The 21,031-nt window shown below is 39.3% G+C and overlaps 3 protein-coding genes across 3 annotated transcripts; 2 read left to right on the top strand and 1 right to left on the bottom strand.

The window, feature by feature from the left end:
• Positions 1-1,075: 1,075 nt before the first annotated feature.
• Positions 1,076-1,315, top strand: OCT59_019105 (uncharacterized protein; the record flags this gene model as incomplete). The annotated part of the gene is made up of 1 exon (XM_066135808.1): positions 1,076-1,315. The coding sequence occupies one exon, from the start codon at positions 1,076-1,078 to the stop codon at positions 1,313-1,315; it is 240 nt and encodes a 79-aa protein (XP_066005064.1).
• Positions 1,316-3,428: 2,113 nt separating this feature from the next.
• On the top strand, positions 3,429-3,944 carry OCT59_019104 (uncharacterized protein; the record flags this gene model as incomplete). Its single annotated transcript, XM_066135807.1, has 2 exons — positions 3,429-3,616; positions 3,746-3,944. 2 exons carry the CDS (start codon positions 3,429-3,431, stop codon positions 3,942-3,944), a joined length of 387 nt encoding a protein of 128 aa, XP_066005063.1.
• A 13,200-nt stretch (positions 3,945-17,144) lies between these two features.
• On the bottom strand, positions 17,145-19,280 carry OCT59_019103 (uncharacterized protein; the record flags this gene model as incomplete). Its single annotated transcript, XM_066135806.1, has 1 exon — positions 17,145-19,280. The coding sequence occupies one exon, from the start codon at positions 19,278-19,280 to the stop codon at positions 17,145-17,147; it is 2,136 nt and encodes a 711-aa protein (XP_066005062.1).
• Between the last annotated feature and the right edge of the window lie 1,751 nt (positions 19,281-21,031).

The raw sequence follows: 21,031 nt of genomic DNA, 5'->3' as shown, positions 1-21,031 counted from the left end.
CATTACCGAGGATTGATGAACAACTAGAAAGGATAAGTTCAGGAAAATGGTTTACCAGTCTAGATTTAGCATCAGGGTTTAATCAGATAGAAATGGCTGAGGAAGATATTGAGAAAACAGCATTCATATGCTCAGCAGGATTATATGAATATAATGTCATGCCATTTGGGTTAACAAAAGTTTTCAAAGGTTAATGGATAAAGTATTAAAGGAGTACCTAAATGAATTTGTGATAGTATACATTGATGATATAATGATATATTTGGAAAATTTTGAAGACCACCTAAAACACATAAAGTTAGTGTTAGAAAAATTAAAGGAAGCCAGTTTAATACTAAAGTTAAAGAAATGTATATTTGGAAAAACAGAAATAGAATTTTTAGGACATGTAGTTGGTAAAAATGGATTAAAACCAAGTCCAGGAAAGGTTGAAAAGATACAAAAATTAACAGCACCTATAAATATAAAAGGTGTAAGGTCAATATTGGGGTTATGTACGTATTATAGAAAATTTATTAAAGATTTTTCAAAAATAGTAAAACCAATAACATCTTTATTGAGAAAAGATGAAAAGTTTGAATGGGGCATCAAACAACATGAAGCATTAGAAATATTAAAAAGGAAATTAACCGAAGAACCGGTGTTAAGACAACCAGATTGGTTAAGGAAATTTATATTAATTACAGATGCTTCAGGAATAGGATTAGGGGCAGTGTTAGCTCAAAAAGATGATAAAGGTCAAGAATACGTAATAGAATATGCCAGTAAAAGTTTAAACAGGACAGAACAAAGATGGCCAATAACCGAACAAGAATGTTATGCAATTGTATGGGGAATACAACATTTCCATAAATACTTGATCAATAGAAAATTTGAGGTAGTAACAGACCATGCAGCTTTGAAGGGATTAATGACTGCAAAAGTACCAAAAGGAAAGAGATCAAGATGGGTCATGGAATTGGAACAGTATGATTTTGAAATAACCCATAGACCAGGAAAAGAAAATAAAAATGCAGATGCCTTATCAAGAATAATATAAATAGATGGGTAAAAGAGTTACTTTTCAAAAATAAAAATGGAACAAGTGGTAAGAAACACAAATCATAAAATAAAGGATATAATCGAAAATTTAGAAGGTATAACAAAGGAATTAAACAGGATAAATTATAACTATAAATTCAAAGCCAAAAATTTTGAAGATAGTGAAGAAAGACCATTAATATTGGAAACTCAAGAGGAAATATTACAAATAGAGGTGATATTAAGTAAAGTAAACAAGCTAAAATTATCAGAATTATGTAAAAATGGGACCTAAAATAATAATCATATGTGGAGTTGATGGTACTGGAAAAACATTCATTGTAAATAAACTTATAAAAGAATTTGAAAAAGTAGGACAAAGTGTGAGGTTTAACACCTTTAAAAGGAGAAGAGAGGACAATGATAAGTATAAAATACCAAAGAAAGGTATAGAATGGGAATTCAGGAAGGAAGTTGTCGAACAAATCAACAGGAGAATGGAAGAACATGATAATGAGGATTGGTTAATATTAGATAAAAGTCCCTATAGTGAGTACTTTTATCAACAAACACCATCATTCGACAGAGGATACATAACAAGATATGAGAACCACCTATTAGAAAAGGAGGTATTTAGGAACAAAAGGATAATTGATGAATCAATAGTGATATTTTTAGAAAATGAAAAATGTTGGGAAAATTACAAAGGTAGAGAATATTCGAAAAAGGATCAAGGACATAAAACATCATACCCATTATTAGATGAAGAAAGATATATGGAGATGGTGAAATCATTTAAAGAATGTCAAGATATTTACGAAGGAGAAAAATATGCTAATATTAAAATATCAAATAATGACACAGATTGGGAAAGAGTATATAATAAAATAATAGAATTAGATGGAGATAAACCACCAATAGAGGTTAAAAATGTTGAGATTAAGGATAACATCAGAGTAACTGATGGTAAAAAGTATATTGAGAAAAATGGTAAAAGCATCAGAATAATAGAAGACTTTGAAAAGATGGGAGCACTATATTTAGCTCACAGTCATGAATTATCGGCACATATGGGAATCAAAAGTACTTATGATAATTTAAAAGATAAATATTATTGGGAAAATATGCTGAATGATGTTGAAAGATATGTAAGGACATGTGACGAATGTCAAAGAAGAGGAAAACCACAAGGGAAAAATGAATTACACCCAATTAAAGTAGTAGAACCATGGTATCAAATCGGGATTGACTTTGTTGGACCATTGAACACAACAACAAATGGTAATAAATACATCATAGTAGCAATGGATTATTTTACAAAATGGCCAGAAGCCAAAGCAGTAAAAGAAGCAACTGCTAAAGAAGTATCAAAATTTATTTATGAAGACATCATTTGTAGACATGGATGCCCAATGAAAATATTGAGTGATAGAGGAAGTCATTTCAATAATGAAATGATTAAAGAATTAATGGAAAAATTCAAAATTAAATGGAATTTTTCTACAAGTTATCATCCAGAGACAAACGGACTTGTTGAAAGATTCAACTGAACATTAGGCCAAGCATTAGCAAAATTATCAACCAAAGATGATTGGGATCAAAGGATAGCACCCATATTATTTGCTTACCGAAATAAAAAGCATAGTTCAACAAGAATTCAACCATTTTATTTAACATACGGAAGAAATGTACGGACAATAATGGATGAAAATATCAAAGAAATTAACCTAAGTAATAGAATAGTTGGATTATTAGAAGAACTACCAAAAATCCGACATGAAGCCAAAGAACAAATACTGAAATCTCAAACAAAACAAAAAGAGTATCATGACAGAAAAATAATCAAAGAACACACCTTTGGAATTGGAGATAAAATACTACTCTATGATAAAGCCAAAGCACAACAACTATCTGGAGTCGTCGGGCTGGTAGTGTGTCTCGCTACGCTCACCCCACCTCAGCCACGCGGCCTCGCAGTACCTACATCCCCCCTTCGTGGGGCAGGGTTACCCAAGATCCGTTACTATCCGTTACTACATCTGTTACTAAAAATATACTAAAAAACAGATAAAATAAGGAAAAAGAGAGGAAAATATGATAGAATCAGAAGGGAGTAACAGATGTAACAGATGTAACAGATATTTCAGAATAATAGGAGAGGACACCCCCTCAGAAAAAAGTTTTGATTTTACCCCCCCAGATCTGTTACATTCGTTACGATCCGTTACTCTTTCAGGATTCCGTTCGTTATCTTATTGGAGGCAGTGAGATAACAAACCGAGTGAACAGGTAGGTTAATAACCCCTAGAAGGCCTGTAGATCTGTAGGAGGATAACCGGGTAGGAGCGCGGATCTTTGGAAAAAACATATTCGGCAATTGAAGATTAGGTAACTATAAGTAACATACAATGATAAACTTACACGCCGCCACTTCTCTTGCCGAAGACCTCGGGCTTGATCTTGTAGACATCTATGGAATCCGTAAATGGATCCAAATTCGGGCATCACCTCTCAATGACCCGGACATAGTAGCAGAGATGGTCAGAAACCTTCCGGTTAAAGAATTCGGAAAACATCTCAAGATTAACAGACTCTGGTATAACTGTTGTAAAGCCGAGTTGTGAAAGCGGCATAAAGAAGCCGAAGAGGTATACAAACAGGCAGTAGACTACTACAAGGAAGCCATTGACAATTTCAATGAAGCCGATCAGAAAAAATACACCAGGTTTGCAGGGATGGTAGTAATAGAAAGAGCACTCCTCAGATGCGGCTTTATAACGCAAGAGTCCGACTGGGAGAAATGGACTCAAATAACGTACAACATCCAATTGCTTAAGGAAGGTCACACTCCTGACGACTCGGATGATGAATCAGATGATGGAGAGGTATCTCTCGATGACTCAGATGATGAGGAATACTTTTAGAAGGCGGTACTAATCCGTCTTCCTCTTTTTTGCCTCCTTAAGGCATTTATCAATACACTGCTTACACGTGTCATCAGAATCTAAGATTTTCTGCCCGAGTTTTTTGCATTGCCGATTGTACGCCGTCTGATGTCTTTTAGCTGCAGTTTCTTTTTTCTTCTCCTTGGTTTTCTTTTTGATAACCCAGTCTATCCCAGTAAAAGTATTCTTATGCATACCACAAACTGTGCAATCACCATGCAGCCGGTAACGCCCATTTGTGGTCATATCTTGTATTTCACTAGCAGTTTCGGTTTCCTTCTTACACTTTAGGCAGTAAAATCGTGTCATCTTAAGATTTGAAGTCCAAAATCTTTCCTTTAATTTGTCATAATATGTCGCATTTAGAGAATTATTACAAATACTACAATCTCTCCGGAGTACCAGCACGAATTCTAAAAGGTGAGGAGCACTACAACCTATACAAAAAGCCCCTAAAGGAGAAGTCATCAGAGCGTCCACGAGTAGTTGTATGGAAACCAAATGCGACGCATCAGGCAGATCTCGCAGAGATGCCAGTCGACCCCAAAGGATTCCACTATTTCCTCGTAGTGGTAGAAGTCGCGGGTAAACGAGTCGATGCAGAGCCCCTAAAGGATAAAACTGCAAATAAGGTTCTCAATGGATTTGTTAAAATCTACAGAAGAAATCGCATTAAGCCACCAACACATCGAATAGAGACAGACTCCGGATCAGAATTCACTAACGACCAGGTACGTGATTTTTTCCTGAACAGCCTAGGGGTAATGATGAGGTTCGGCGAACCAGGAAGACACAAACAGCAATCATACGCTGAACGAGCCATCCAAGCAATCCAGGAACCTCTCCTAAAACGAATGGTGGCACAGAAGTTGAAGATCGGGGTGACATCCGTGGAATGGTCAGAAGATTTCCGTGATGTAGTTAATAAAATAAATGAAATCTGGCAGAGAAATCCCCCAGACATTCCGACAGGATCACCCAAAGTGTCAAAAAAGACGGAACTTCTTTCTGAAGGAACACATGTCCGAGTCAAGTTAGACGAACCTATTTCAGTACTCGGGAATAAACTCCATGGAAAATTTCGTACAGGTGACATAAGATGGAATCCCAATATCCGTGTCATCAAAAAAATGATCCTCTCACCCGAACAGCCTCCTACGTATCTTCTTGATGGGCCACACGGACGACTAAGTGTATCCAGATGTGCGTACACCCGAAAAGAGTTGCAGATTGTTCCAGAAAATGAACATCCCCCACCTGAGTCCGTGATAAGAGGGCAACCCGAAAGATTTGTACCTGAGCGGATACTCCGGCATCGCATCAGGAAGGGTCAAGACCAGTATCTAATCAAGTGGGAACGATACCCAGATACCGAAGCCACTTGGGAACCCGCTAGTAGATTAGAGGAGGATGTTCCCGATTTAATTCGCAAATTTTGGGAATAAAAAATAAATATTCCCTATTTTTTGTCTCCTCGATTCACATCAGAAACTATCGGGATAAAAACATTCTTCTCATTACAAGTAAGGGCGATATGTTCACGTGATTCATGGACATCATAATTGTAACGTTTCAGACACGTCTGGCTCAATCCAATCTCCCTATGCTTGTAATCGCTTAAAACCGCGAGATTCTCAGTGATTACACAATTAGGGGTTAGTTTGATTGACACACCTTTTACCATGCCGAATGTCCTACCAGAACCCGGAGCGCCGGATATGTTATGTGTAATACTCTTGTCGATATCCAACCCTAATTCTTCAGCGGCTTCCCTCTGAATAAAAGACGCGTTAGCACAAGTGTCTGCTAAACACTGAATTGCTATCCCATTGACCTTCCCATCCAGCGCTAAAAGATCTTTAGTATTCTCCAAACGAGCTATGTCAATATCCATCGGGTCATCTTCCCTGATATCCTCTTCTTGTTTTTCCTCAACTAGGTCTTCCGGAATCTCCGTACTTTTACGAGCAGACTTTAATTCTTCCCGAAGAATCTCGCGGAGTAATTTTCTAAAATCTGCAGACCTTAATAAACTTAATGAATCATTTTTGGTGACGGCTTTTATAAGTGTGGGCTTACTACTAGTAACCTTCACAGGAATCTTAATAGGAGTCATTTTAACTGATTTTTTGGAACAGATTTAAGAAGTTTCGAGATACTTACACCCTTATCCGAGTTTACTTTTTTTTGTACTTCGAACTGCACAAATCCAAAAACCACCTTCCTCATCGGGAACAATTTTCAAGTCATCAAAACTCGTGGTATTAGTATCAATATCCATAGCATCATCATTAAGATCGAGGTTTCTCATTGCTCGGGCTAATTCCAGATCATCGCGTCTATCTTTAGCCTTCTGAAGTCTCTTTGGAAATCTTTTAGACGTCTCATATCCCATAATAAGATCAATAACATGTTGATCATCCTCACTAGTCCACTCAGGAGCATCAGGGTCACCAGGGTCATCACCAAAATCATGATCTACATAACCATCATCCCAATCAGGATCCTGAGGATCCTGAACAACGCGTGGCCGTGGCTTTGGCCGAACAGGTTTAATCTGTTGTCTATAGACCGGTGGTTTACGAACTGGCTTAGATGCTTGTAATTGTTTAAATTGTGCCTGGAAATTCTTGGTAAGTTCCTCGGCTTGTGCCTTGAGCAATTCTTGTAATCGTTCTTGAGTAATAACGTCTGTCGACCTTTGTATTACAGCACCTTCGTGTGGAGTCACGGGATGAGTATAGCCAGCCAATTCCTCTTTTTTAGCCTTTTCAATACCCTGGTGCCTTTGTAATCCATAGAACATTTCACCCTTTCATCGCTCAAGATCACTCAATCTATCGATTAATATATTAAGAGGCGCCGCCCCGATTCTGGAAGCTTCAATAACGTTTTCCGGCAAAAGTCCTCTATAGAACTGGTCAGTAACCATAATTCGATTATATCCTACAATATCCCCAGCCCTCTCAACTCGCTTATAGTAAGATCGAACAGGTTCACCTTGTTCCTGGTAAAGATTACTAAATCGTATCTGAAGTCTTTCTTCCACGACAGTTGGAAAATTTGTACGCATATGCATAAATGCTTGATCCAGGAGAATCCCCTGTAAGACTATTGGTTGATTCTGGACAGCAGCATTAAATGGACCTCCATGATTTCCCAACCCATTAACGGGTTGATGAGTAGGACGTCCGCCCGCACGCCTCCACTGCTCTTCAACTTTAAAATTCGTTCTAGCGATATCAGCGCGTGACGGGAAAAATGATTCTCTAACGGTTCGCGCCGCATTAACTCCAATCCTTGAATATGCATCAGCATCAGATCCGGGTAAGTAAGTCCCAACATGTAATCCATTAGCAACTTCAGGAACAGCTAAAGCTCTGAACGCTCGGCGAGTAGCACCGGCTCCACCATTTGCAGTAGCCACTAACCGAATATTCGAGAGTTCCCAATTTTTTCCAGTAAGTTCTGCATCAAACCACCTCGCCGCTTCATCTCTCATACAGCTACGAAGAACCCCCATCGCTCGCACCCGACCAGGAGGCGCACCGGCATCGTCCAATAGATCAATACCAACGGTATTAATATACCCTAAAAAGTTATCAATAAAAAGATTAAGATCTTCATCTTCCCGACCATGAAATATGGGGGCAGCTATACCAACGGCAGCCATATCGTATTTTGTGGATGGTTGAGAGGAGGTGGAGGAAGGTTCAATTGTCTAATCCGAAACCATTGTACTTGGATACGCAGAGCGGCTATTTGTTGGAAAAGTCGATTTCTAAGACGTCCCAATGTCCGAATTCCAAAAAGAACCCGATTATTGGCATATACAAGCCGATTTCGTGCCACATCACGCTCGCCTATAGCTCTATTACGTTCACCTATAGCTCTATTACGTTCTCCTCTCATAAGATTATATTGCTGCTGAAGACGACGATTAGTCGTCCGCATACCACCAAACTCACGTTCCAATTCAGCCAAATTAGCTTCTAAACTAGTAATAGTATCTTGTACGTTATTTAGCTCATCTTGTGTAAGACCTAACAAACCCGTTTGAACCTCGAGTTCATCTTGTAATTCATCACGTTCTTTTCGAGATCGATTACGTTCTGCTTTTAATATATCGCGTTCTTCGTATGTTTCTCTACAGCGATGAATTAATAAATTAAGAGCATGTTTAAGACGATGGTTTGCATTTTGTACATCTCGATTAACAACCATGCGATCACTGACAGTTAAAAAATCTGTTAGATCCTTAATTACCGCAACTAATGGTATATTATTCATATCACGCAAATCCCTAGGAGGCGGTCCAGTAGGCTCTGAAGGAGTATAAATTGCAATTGGTGTCGACATCATATTTAAACTAAATTAGAATAAAATTCAAATGGATCTTTATGTATACAATTTGGACGAGTACACGACCGACTCGAGACAGGGTAATGAGTTTGCCCCATCATGGCCTTTCCGTCTTGCCGTAGCAGGAAGTTCTGACTCGGGTAAAACAACTATGATCATTAATTTGTTAATGGGAGACAAGAAGGCAAAGGAGGATGGCGAAAGGTACATATTATGTGATGCGGTAATTCTAGTTGGCAGATACCTCGATGAACCAAAGTGGGCAGTCGTACGTAAGGTTGCTTGCCGAAACCTAGGGGTTTAGGCAAGATAGCGTTTCGCCGAAAAGCGAAATTCTGCTGAAACTATATTAAAGTTATATTAAAAAACTGGCGAAACTTTGAAGAATGGCAAAACTGCCGAAACTTATTATAAATGCCGAAACTGCCAAAACTCTGCCAAAACTATAATAAATCTATAGTAAAATTTTGACGAAACTAATCGTAGGATTTTGAAGAGGTTTAGACAAGTAACCTTAGTCGTACGTGATTTTTTCAAAGAAGAAGAAATTCCGTTTACCGCAGTATCCCATAGTGAGATTCCAAATGTTAAGGACTTCAACTCCACCCAGGCTACTGTGGTAATCTTCGAGGATTTGATGGATGCGCCTAAAAAAACCCAGGATCTCATCACTGGATTTTTTACACACGGGCGTCACAAAAATATCTCGTGTATCTATGTGGCCCAAAGATTCTTTACCATTCCCAAGGCTATTCGTGAAAATGTGAATTATATTTCCCTACATGGAGGTCACGGAAGTTTGACCGATACTAAGAGGATCATCCGCCAGTATACAGAAGAATCGGAATCACTAGCTCCAGTAATCGATGACCTTACTTTACAACGCAAATTTATAGTATTTGATCTTAGAAGATCCAAGAGCGATCCGTTATCTATTCGGGTTAGATGGGATACTAGTCTCAGTTCGATCACCGATCAATCTCAGTTCGATCCTAGTTCGATCTCAGTTCAATCCCCGTTCGATCCGAGTTTGAACCCAGTTCGATCCCCATTCAATCTGAGTTTGAACCCAGTTCGATCGAAGTTTAGTCCTTATGGCCAGAAAGCCGTAGCTGAAGCAAAAAAGTCCTCCCAGCTAATCGAGTTTGCTCAGGAATATCCATCGCCTAAAGAGAGAAAACACCTTCTCGTATCTGGTGTTATAGCTAAGAACGCAGATACCTGGATTAAGTACGTCTTTCGGGAAGCCTACGGATTATCTGGTAAGACCCTGGGATCAGACTTCCAAAACTTCTTAGCAAAAGTACGGGATAGGACCACGAAGACTGAAATTCCAAAACCTGAGACCGTAAAGGAGTTATTCTCCCGATATGAAGTCCTGAAGTCTAGTCACCCTTTGGATAATAAAAAAATAATAGAAGGCATCGGGGTCCTTTTACAGATCTTTTCTAAGGGTCATATGGACCGTCGAGCATTACGAGTAGGGATCAATAGTATTTTGTAAGAATCTCGCAAAGTTCTTCTGCAGAAGCCCTAAGAATCATGGCGCTTTTTTTACGCCCTTCGAAGTCAATCCGTAGCATCCTAGCTTTTAACCCAATAGCTCCTAAGGCTCGAGAAGCAAAGTTCTTAGTCATCAGATTTCTTACATGACTTACATAGTTCTCATAGAATGTAGTAAAGGGTTCGTCAATACCATCCGGGTATGTATTCCGTAAGAACTGATATAAGGCAATTTCCCCACTGTCACATCCAATGGCTATAAGCTGTTCAAGAAGCCACTTCCTAGTATCCTCGTATGAATCTCCGTCCATAATTTTCATATCCAGTCTTTGTGTGAATAATTGCGTAAAATCCGCATTACTTGCCCGACAGATAATCTGGACCAACTTATCCCTGGCAAGTCCCAAGGCTTGTAAAGGTTCACTCTCGTCGCCAATCTTCTTTATAATCTGTCTATACAACACGCTGGATAATCCTCTATATGCCGCTTTTGCAGAGAATACTCCACAGTTCTGACACTGGTTTATTACGATTGATGTTGACATGGCTATCTTTCTTTGATTATTCGCTCACTTAGTATCCTTCACAATCTTTTTTATATATTGTTATCTTTAAATACCTGTCATTTGTATAAAAAAAATAACTGGCATTAAGGGATCGACTGTTGGAAAGACCGGAGGACCGGAGGACTGGAGGACCGGAGGACTGACCATTAGGAAGCGCAGTCCTTGCACAACTTGTCCGTTAAGTCACTTGGGCTCACAGGCATGAGACATTCCCTACACAACTCAATATTAAGCTCTGCAAGTCTCGGGGCATGGTCCTCCAAAGTTCGTGGATGACCGGAAGGACCGGAGGAAGGTGTCCCATTAGTCGTATCTTGCTGTAAGATAAAATCATCATATTCATCTTGGTCAGCCTGAATAGTGGCCCTGATTTGTTGTATATCATTAAAAGTTAACCGCTGGCCATCAAGATTTTCCTCATTATAGCGCGTTTCATTGATGATTTCCTCTATAAGCTCCTCCTCTTCAGAATGAACAAGGTAGTAGTCCTCAACTACCTCGTAGTCACTCTCAACCAGTCTATGATACGTTCTAGTACCGTGTTGAATATAGCGTCCTGTATCTGTATTTAAATATACAGGTTGTTCCTGGGGTGGAGGCGGTACGGTTTGTCTACGGACAAGCCTTCCATCGATATAATCATGGGATTCCATAACTATTCGATTAAAGGTATCTCCACCAACACGGATTGGACGTCCGGTTATAGGATTAGTTATATAAGGGTATGACATGTCTTTTTTCTGTACGTGTCTACATACCTAATTGTTATCTTCAATTTACAATAACCAAGTGACATCGTCATCAGTCCTTGTCAAGGCAAACATGGCATAGTAGCCTTTATCTTTATTAAATTTATTTAACGAACTTACAAAAATAAAATAAAATTTTCAAAGTACAAAAAAGAAAAATAAAATTAACTAAAAACAAAACTATATAGTCTCCAAAACAGTAATAAAGCTATAAAATAATTCAAAAAGAAAAATCGCATAACACTAAAACTATCCTGATCCCCCGCCTAAATATATTTCAACCTAAGAAGAGGCAACTATGCAAACAAACCAACGAACAATGCGCCCATTGTTAAAATCGACACACCACCCTGCTAAAGCTGTTAGTAAGTTGCACCGTTAGACGACCCATAAAACCCGAATAGTGATTAAACCAAGGCAAACCATATTTCATCGAGTTCTTCAAATAATCAACATCGGAGTCACGTGCAGCGTCGGAAAGGGTCGGAGGAGGTAAAGTTGAGAAAGGTAAGTACGTAGACTTTGGCAAATTTGAAGGCCGAGAAAGTTTGAGTTTATGAGTAATATTCATCGCGTCTTCCCATTTAGATTTATCATAGGAGCGCGGTAGCCAAATTCGTTTTCTAATCTTTTGGATAAAGTGATTGTGGATAGCAGAGATAACCTTCATCGCAGAGTTACGTGGAATAGAAAGTTCTTCAAAAAATTCGACAAAGGATTTCGAAAGGCAGCCACGGACAAGGCTATATGAAGTCCAATTTGAAGAAGAAAAGGACCAACAAGGAAGAGATTTAAATTTGTTAATAATTAAAGAGGGATCTTTCTTAACGAGATCACCAGCTTCTTGAAGTTTGTTGATAAAATGATGTTGGTAGGAGAGGAGAATCCGTTCCATAGCGATTCGTCTACATTTGCACATAAACAAGTGCATGAAATCTTCCTTGGAGTCGAGGCACGAACGACACAATAAGATGTCGATATACAAGTCCGGGCGAATTCTTTTAAGATGTTCCAAGGTAGGCAAATCTTCCAAAAACAGTTTGAATTTGAAGGTGCGATGAGAGGAAGCATGAGCACGAGTAAATGAAGCATCATGCTGAGGTTCAGAATTTAGCGAGAACCAGGTAAGATCCCAATCAATCACGAAATCTGAGATGGAGGATAAAGCAATGGTAAAGTTAAAACGCAATAAACGCGTTAGTCTATGCATCCACAGCATTTGCGAATATTGCTTAAATAGGCGTCGTGGGTTGGATTCGCATAAAATATCATCATATTTTAATAAGAAATCGTGAGGAGATACTTGATCCAGATCAGAAAGAAGAATTGCTGATGAAGAAGTATGCGCAGAGTTGGCCAGAGAGTCCGCGTAGTCATTATAGAAATTACCAGAGTGACCTTTCACTTTAACAACCGTGACGGATAAAGATTTGGAGGAAATGAGATGTTCAATAATAGCCCAGAGTTCAAAATTGGTGGTCTTATAATAAAGCCTACTATTGGAATAAGAAAAGGTAGCACATAGACAAAGACCATCTATGGCAGATTGAGAGTCAGTATGAATAGTGACCGTTGAAGACGGAGGAGTGACTGTAAGAGCAGCATGTATAGCGGCGATTTCAGCTCTTGTAGAAGAAGGCCAATTGTGAAAAATTCCATGAGCGTGAGCAGCGATAGATTGGAAAAAACCAGCACCATCAAGGACTTGTACCCAAGACCAACCCATAGAAACATCAGGAGTGCCAAGGTTAATTAAAGAACCATCAGTATAAAAACAATAATGATTATCAGGAGGAGTCGCTAACGGTGAGGCAGCAAAAGCAAGAGAGGCAGCCGAACCCAAGGAGGGAGAAGGAGAAGGAGAAGGGAGAGTAACCACATCTTCTTGTGAAAAATTAGGTAGAATGTCCAAACGACCATAATAGGATCTAACAATCTCGTCGAGATCCGCCCAAGTAAAAGGAGAAGTAATAGTGGTGGTGTCATGTCTAATACGCTCCTGCGTTGTTGGGAGAAGTAAAGATCTAAGAGGAGAAAGTTTTGGGATGATACATAGAGGAGTAACATCTGTTGGGTTGCTTTTAGTATGAGTAACCGGTACATGTTTAGAACAACCGGGGCAAGGAGTAAGCGTGATAACATCATTAGGTCGAATCACACAATCAGAGGTCCAATGGACAATCTTGCAGGAATATTGTTGTTTGCTAAGTTGTTTTCCAAATAGAGGAGAGCCATCTTCGTTTAAAGTCACGATCCATTTCATGGATTTTCTAGAGGAACCAAAGGCTGGAGCCAAATCAATGTTTGAAGGGATAGCTTCGGAAGAGAATTGATCCAAGAGCAGAGAATTGGAATTTGGAACAGTGACGCATTGGTGGATGTCATTGAACCATTTATGCGGGAGGACTCGATGGCCTTTCCTACTTGATAGATTGGATAAATAAACATTCCAAGTGATCATATGGGTTCCTTGAGGCGTGATGAATTGAGATAGGTAATAGAATTGCAAACTTCTTAAACGTCGGAAGTAGGATATAAAAATTTTTGGAGTCATCACTTCAAATAAAGGCGTGTGACCATCAGGTACAGTGAGGTCAGACGAGGTTGAAAGTTGAGATCGTGACAACTTGAAAGGAGTGGTGGTCAGGAGAGCAATAGTGCAAGCGATATAATCCTGTTTAAAAGCAAAAAGTTTAGACCATAAAGTCCAATCTTTAACTAACAATGGAGAAATGGGAATCAAAAAAGAAAATTGAATTAAACGTAATCTATATAGAAATAAATTTTTCATAAAAAAAGAAGAAGAATTAGCTAATAAAAACAAATTAGTTAAGTGCGTTTGTGATTGGTGAAAAAATAAATTAATCAATCCCAAGCCTTGAGACAAAAAAAGAATAGAATCAGGAAGAACACGTGAAAAGTTGGCCTTATGTTTAACCAAGGAACGGATACTGCTGGTTGCCGAGGCACATTCAGATTCAGAGAGGTGAGTGACTTGCATGCGATATTCCAATTTCGGAATAAGGACAGTGTTGTGTAAATAAACTACTTGTTTAGCAGATAATTTGGCAGGACGAACGGTAGCAGCGAAAGAGTTACATTCTCGAGCAACTTGCTTTCTGACAAAGTCACGAGATCCAGCGACATTGAACCAGACGCCCAGGAAGCGGAAGGAACTATACATGGAAATAGGCACAATAGAAATGGAAGGAACTTTGTTCAGTCCAGATAATTGCAAGTCAAACACGACTGGAGAAGGCGAAGGAGCTGAAGTGGGAGGCAACGAATTAGTAATTAAAACATATTTGCTGTGATTAGCGGAAGTATTATTGATCTGATAAAATTCTTCTGTAATAGAAAGCATCGATTCCATTCCAGATTTAGATGACGAAATTAAAGTGGAATCGTCCATAAAGACCAAGTTGTTGATGCGTAATCCATCTGGACTTGTCTCAGCCAAGGGATTAGATAAAGAAGGAGCATGAAGTATATATGGATCCATCATTTCATTCTTAAGAACAGTCAATAAAGGGTCTATATATATAACCCAGAGTAAAGGAGAGATAACTTCGCCTTGATCTATACCAATACGAACGCGGTAAGAAGGTGTAGTTCCATGAGCAGTAAAAACGCGATTAGAGCGTTTCATAAAAAGGGATAAAATAAACTTGGTAGCAGAAGCAGGAAGCCTAATGCGTTCTAGAGCAAAACGCAACATCTTGAAATCAACCGAGTCGAAAGCCTTCGAAATATCTTGTGAAAGGATCCAAAGCGGCGATTTGTTGACATGAGCATCATGGATAATAGATTCCAGAACGACGATAGGGTCGCGACAAGAGCCACCAGGGAGACCGGCGAAGTTTCCTCCTTTGAGAACTTCATTCGAAGCCAAAATGGAAGCGAGACGATTATAAAAGAGTTTGACCAAAGATTTTCTAATTACTTCAAGTAAAGTAATAGGTCTTGTATTCTTGAGTTGACATTTCCATTCGTGAGGTTTAGGGATAGGAAAAACCATAGCTTGACGCCATAAATCAGGAATGTCTGCAGTGTGGAAACATGATTGGACCAGGATTAAAACCAGAGCAGAAGCGTTTGAACCCAGATGCTTAAGCATCTCATAAGTAATCATAGAAGGACCAGGAGCTTTGTCGTTAGGCATAGAAGAGACCGTAGACAACCATTCTTCAAGAGTAGGAGGATCCAACAAAGAATCATAAATAGAAGAATTCACATCATCCATAGGGCGATAAGCAGAAGACCATTTTGCAGGAAGAGCTGAAATGTTATCAGGAGGAGATGATTTAATAGGTACGGAATTCTGGAAGTGGTTGATAACAGCGTCATCAATATCATGCAGGTTTGTTAGAAGTTTAGGTTGTGTAGGGTGGTCGATAAAGACACGATCCAATGTGATACGACGTCGAGTCCTTGAGAGAGCTGAATTAATGAATGAGGAAATATCAGATTCAAAATTGTTATCCCTATCATCCAATTTGGCGCGAATGGAAGAATCTTGAAAATCTTTTTCTTTGAGAAGAAGGAGGCCATAAAGGGCACTGGAAATAGTCTTTAAGGATTCTAATAAAGAATTAAAACCGTCTTGCCTACATGTGGTTAAAGAAGTAGGTAAAATAGGGGGGAAGGAATAACCTTCTTATAAAGATGAAGAATTTTTTGAAGTCGAATGAAATGAATGGACCAAACATGTTCATATCTATTAAAATATATGGAAGGATATTTGCGCAATAAGCGTATCGAATGCAAAAGACGGCTGAGAAAACGATAATGTTGAGTTAAAGCTTCCAAATCTTTAGGCACCGTAGGTGTGTGTTGATTACCAACCGTGACAGATGGAAGAAAAGCAATAGCAGCTTTCACGATACGAGAATGTAAGTATTCACATTGTTGATTGATGTGCCATGTTGAAAAAGTAGAAGGAAGAACGTCGCAAAGAGAGTCAGTGTGAGTGGAAAAGGATTCCCATTGTTGAGTAGTGACTGAATCAAATTTGAAAATGCGGCGAGTTCGACGTTGAAGTTGTTTAGCACGAGCAACCTTGATAGACGCAGCCAAGAGTGAATCATCAAAATACGTGATGACAGGATTGTGATCAGAAGAGCAGGTATCATGGGCGTCGAATATGTAGGAAGTGAGAGCAAAGCTTTTTAACATCGGGCAGGACCAAACATAGTCTATGCGAGTAATCTGGTCATCACGGTGGAAGGTGCCTAGGGAATCAGAAGCATTAACAGGAATGGTTTCTTCATAACCATGAGATAAAAGATGATGCAACAAACGATAAGACCGTTGGGAAGCAACAGAAGGGCGGTTAAAATAAATAGGGTAATAAGTGTCTAAATGCATATTAAAATCGCCACAAATGGCGTGATAAAAATTTTGTTGTTTAGTTTGCAATAATAATTGTAAAAGGAGATCAATGGTTTCAGATCGTAATTTAGAATCGGAAATAGGAGGGATATATATAACAAAAATACGCAATTTAATGTTGCCTTTAAAATAAAGGTCAACAGATAAAATGCGTGAGGAATGTGAAACAAAATCTTGTACATGAGAAGCAAGAGATTTTTCAATAAAAAGGGAAACGCCACCAGTAGATTTGACTTGTTTAGTTTTATCTATGTCAGAGGAAAAGACAGTATAATTAGGAAGGCGTTTAGATAAAAAATGAATTTGTTTGGGGGATAAATGGGTATCTACGATACCACCAAAGGAAATATGTTTGAGGTTGAAAAAGTTTGAAATTTGTTCAATTTTAACTTGACTATTATGGCGAAGGCCATTAATATTAAAGGATGAAATATTAAAGGAATTGGGGATAGGAGAAGAATTTAAGGTAGTAAATAAAGATTCATGTTCTGAAAAATTATAAATATCTATAGGGTTGGGTGGGTTCCGAACAAACGTATCATAATTAAAATTGTCAATCATTAGAACACAATGATAATAAAGTACGGGGAAAGGAAGTGAAAGATCAGTTATTGCGAAGGAGCAGAAGCTCGATCGGAGGGAGAACCACCAAGAGAAGCAATAAAACCTTGGATGGAACCAGTGAGCGATTGTAAGGTATCTTTAATCGCTTTTTGATCTTGAATAACTGAGTTCAATTCGTCTTGCGGGGAAGGGTTAGGAGTGGAAGTGGAAGCAGAATGCGGAACATTATTGAGTGTAGATTTGGGGGAAGAGGATTTCTTTGCACCAGAAGATAAGGGAGCATTAGGATGTGGGATTAAGGTACCAGTAGTTTCAGGAGGGTCTTCTTCCATCCGATCAGGTTCAGAATTGACAACAGGAGCGGAGGGAGGATTGATGCCTAAATGGGCTTCAATAGCAGATAGCCGTTGATTGTTAAGTTCAAGATTTGAAATGCAGGATTCCACACGAGCAACATCTTGTTGAAGATTCTTTAAAACATTAAGAATCTTAAGGGCAGCCTCAAGAGCATTAGGAGAATTCGGATCCGGGAGTGGAGCACGATTATTGGACGAAAAGGAAACAGATCTATCTTTGCCTTTTCGAGTATTAGAAAGCGTGCGTCCATGAGCAGTTGAGGAGGAGTGAACTTGACCAGAGGAGGAGGGTTTAGTATTGTTAGAGCTATTATTATTATTGCTAGAGCGGTTGGGGTTTGAATTCGGACGTTGGGCAGAGGCAGAACGATCTCGGGATTTAGAGCGAGAGCGAGACCGAGAATTATTACGTGGAGCTCTTTGTTGAGCAGGTCTTTGGCCAATGTTGAAACGTTCTTTAAGGGCGGCAACAGGATCACGTGTACGTGAGCGTCCGCGGCGTTGATTGAGCGGGCAGGAGGTAGGAGCACAACCGAGCTTACCACATCTGTGGCAGAGGGCTTTCAAATCGTTGGAAGTACCCCACCGAAGAGTACGACCTTGGAATCCAATTGTTTGTTCCATAGCGGCATCCATTGTTGCTTGTGAATTGAAAGTAACATAAGCCCATGGTTTAGGTTTATAGGAGTTTAGAGAAAGAGGAATGTTAATAGCTTTAGCTCCATGTTCTTTAACTAACGGAGCAAGATGGATATCTTTAGTGTTAGCAGGGAGTCCAGAGAGGACAGCAACAAATTCATGACGAGCAGCTTTTTGTTCCACTGAATAGTGACAGGGAGTAACGCGCAAACAGGTGGAAAAACAATAAACTGCCCACTGGGTGGTAAAACGGGCGATGGCATCGGCATGATCATAAACGATGCGGGCTTGTTGCATTTTGGCACCTTTCCTTGAATAGAGATGAAGGGATAGCAGGTTGCCAAATTTCTTGAAATAGGATTGTAGTTGGGATTTAGTAATAAAAAAAGGGATATCCGTGACTTGAATTGCACGGAGGTCTTCATCGGACCGGAGCTGTTTGGGATCGTACAGGTGGAATTGTAGGTCCGGAAAATCGGAGTGTGTGGAACCAATACACAAGTCTCGAGCTTCCGCGGTATGGAAGTGAATGATGAGACGTTTAGCGTCCCCTGAACCAGTCATACGAGCCCGACCGGTATATGATTCATATGTTTCTAAAAACAAATTGTTAACGGCATCAATGATTGCCTTATTAGTTTTAAGTTTCTCTAGAGTTTGGGGAGCGGAGTTGGGCGCAGCCGCAGCCAGGAAATCTTGACGATTAATGGTAATGGTAGGGGAGGGATCGACAGCCTGATCGGGCGATGTGCCATCATTCACGTCCATATTAAGGGACACGTTAGGGGATGAGTTATTTTCTTTGTTTCGAGGTGCATGAATAGACGCGTTAGCTCCAGAGGACGCGTCTTGGCCAGGCGCAGTAGGCGCAGCAGAATTATTCGGGGTAGAAGCTTGAGTATTTTCTTGGGCAGTGCTGCGGGAATTATTTTGTTGAGGAATAGCGGTCGAAGTTGAACCAACTAAACCACCGTCAGCCAGCGCGTCGGCAACGAAATCTTCATAGTCTTCATCCATGGAGTCTTTTGTAAGTATACGGGAACGTTTTTGAGTATTGTTATCACTATCAGAACCAGAATTATCAGAGAGTTGTTTTTTGTTATTTTTCTTTTCTTGACGAGCAGCCTTATTACTATTAGGATTATAGCTGCCGCCACCTCTTCTAGCAAGGTTTCTACTAGTCATGTTAGAAGGTATGAGATGGGTAAAATATAAGAGTTGTTAGTACGAAGATATAAAATTTTCTTTCCGAAAATTTTTGGTTAATAGATCGGCGGTAAGAGATCTATCATCAGTCCTTATCATCAGTCCTTGTCAAGGCAAGGCAAATATGGCATAGTAGCCTTTATCTTTATTAAAATTATTTAACGAACTTACAAAAAAATAAAATAAAATTTTCAAAGTACAAAAAAGAAAAATAAAATTAACTAAAAACAAAACTATATAGTCTCCAAAACAGTAATAAAGCTATAAAATTAATTCAAAAAGGAAAAAATCGCATAACACTAAAACTATCCTGATCCCCCGCCTAGATATATTACAACCTAAGAAGAAGCAACTATGCAAGCAAACCAACGAACAATGCGCCCATTATTAAAATCGACACACCACCCTGCTAAAGCTGTTAGTAAGTTGCACCGTTAGACGACCCATAAAACCCGAATAGTGATTAAACCAAGGCAAACCATATTTCATCGAGTTCTTTAAATAATCAACGTCGGAGTCACGTGCGGCGTCGGAAAGGGTCGGAGGAGGTAAAGTTGAGAAAGGTAAGTACGTAGACTTTGGCAAATTTGAAGGCCGAGAAAGTTTAAGTTTTTGAGTGATGTTCATCGCATTTTCCCATTTAGATTTGTCATAGGAACGCGGTAGCCAAATTCGTTTTCTGATCTTTTGGATAAAGTGATTGTGGATGGTAGAGATAACCTTCATCGCAGAATTACGTGGGATAGAAAGTTCTTCAAAAATTTCAACAAAGGATTTCGGAAGGCAGCCACGGACAAGGCTATATGAAGTCCAATTTGAAGAAGAAAAGGACCAACAAGGAAGAGATTTAAATTTGTTAATAAGTAAAGAGGGATCTTTCTTAACGAGATCACCAGCTTCTTGAAGTTTGTTGATAAAATGACGTTGGTAGGAGAGGAGAATCTGTTCCATAGCGATTCGTCTACATTTGCACATAAAAAGGTGCATGAAATCTTCCTTGGAGTCGAGACATGAACGACATGATAAAATGTCGATATACAAGTCCGGGCGAATTCTTTTAAGATGTTCCAAAGTAGGCAAATCTTCCAAAAAGAGTTTGAATTTGAAGGTGCGATGAGAGGAAGCATGAGCTCGAGTAAAAGAGGCATCATGTTGAGGTTCAGAATTGAGCGAAAACCAGGTAAGATCCCAATCAATCACGAAATCTGAAGTAAAAGATAAATCAATGGTGAAATTAAAACGTGATAAACGCGTTAGTTTATGCATCCACAGCATTTGCGAATATTGCTTGAATAGGCGTCGTGGGTTGGATTCGCATAAAATATCATCATATTTTAATAAGAAATCGTGAGGAGATACTTGATCCAAATCAGAAAGAAGAACTGCTGAAGAGGAAGTATGCGCAGAATTGGCCAATGAGTCCGCGTAGTCATTGTAGAAATTACCAGAGTGACCTTTCACTTTAACAGCTGTGACAGATAAAGATTTAGAGAAAATGAGACGTTCAATAATAGCCCAAAGTTCAAAATTGGTGGTCTTGTAATAGAGCCTACTATTGGAATAAGAAAAGGTAGCACATAGACGAAGACCATCTATGGCAGATTGAGAGTCAGTATAAATAGTGACCATTGAGAAGGGAGGAGTGACTGTAAGAGCAGCATGTATAGCGGCAATTTCAGCTCTTGTAGAGGAAGGCCAGTTATGAATAATTCCATGAGCGTAAGCAGCGA

Source organism: Rhizophagus irregularis, chromosome 28, assembly GCF_026210795.1.
Source record: "Rhizophagus irregularis chromosome 28, complete sequence".
Lineage (NCBI taxonomy): Eukaryota > Fungi > Glomeromycota > Glomeromycetes > Glomerales > Glomeraceae > Rhizophagus > Rhizophagus irregularis.
This window is presented reverse-complemented; position numbering and strand designations above follow the sequence as displayed.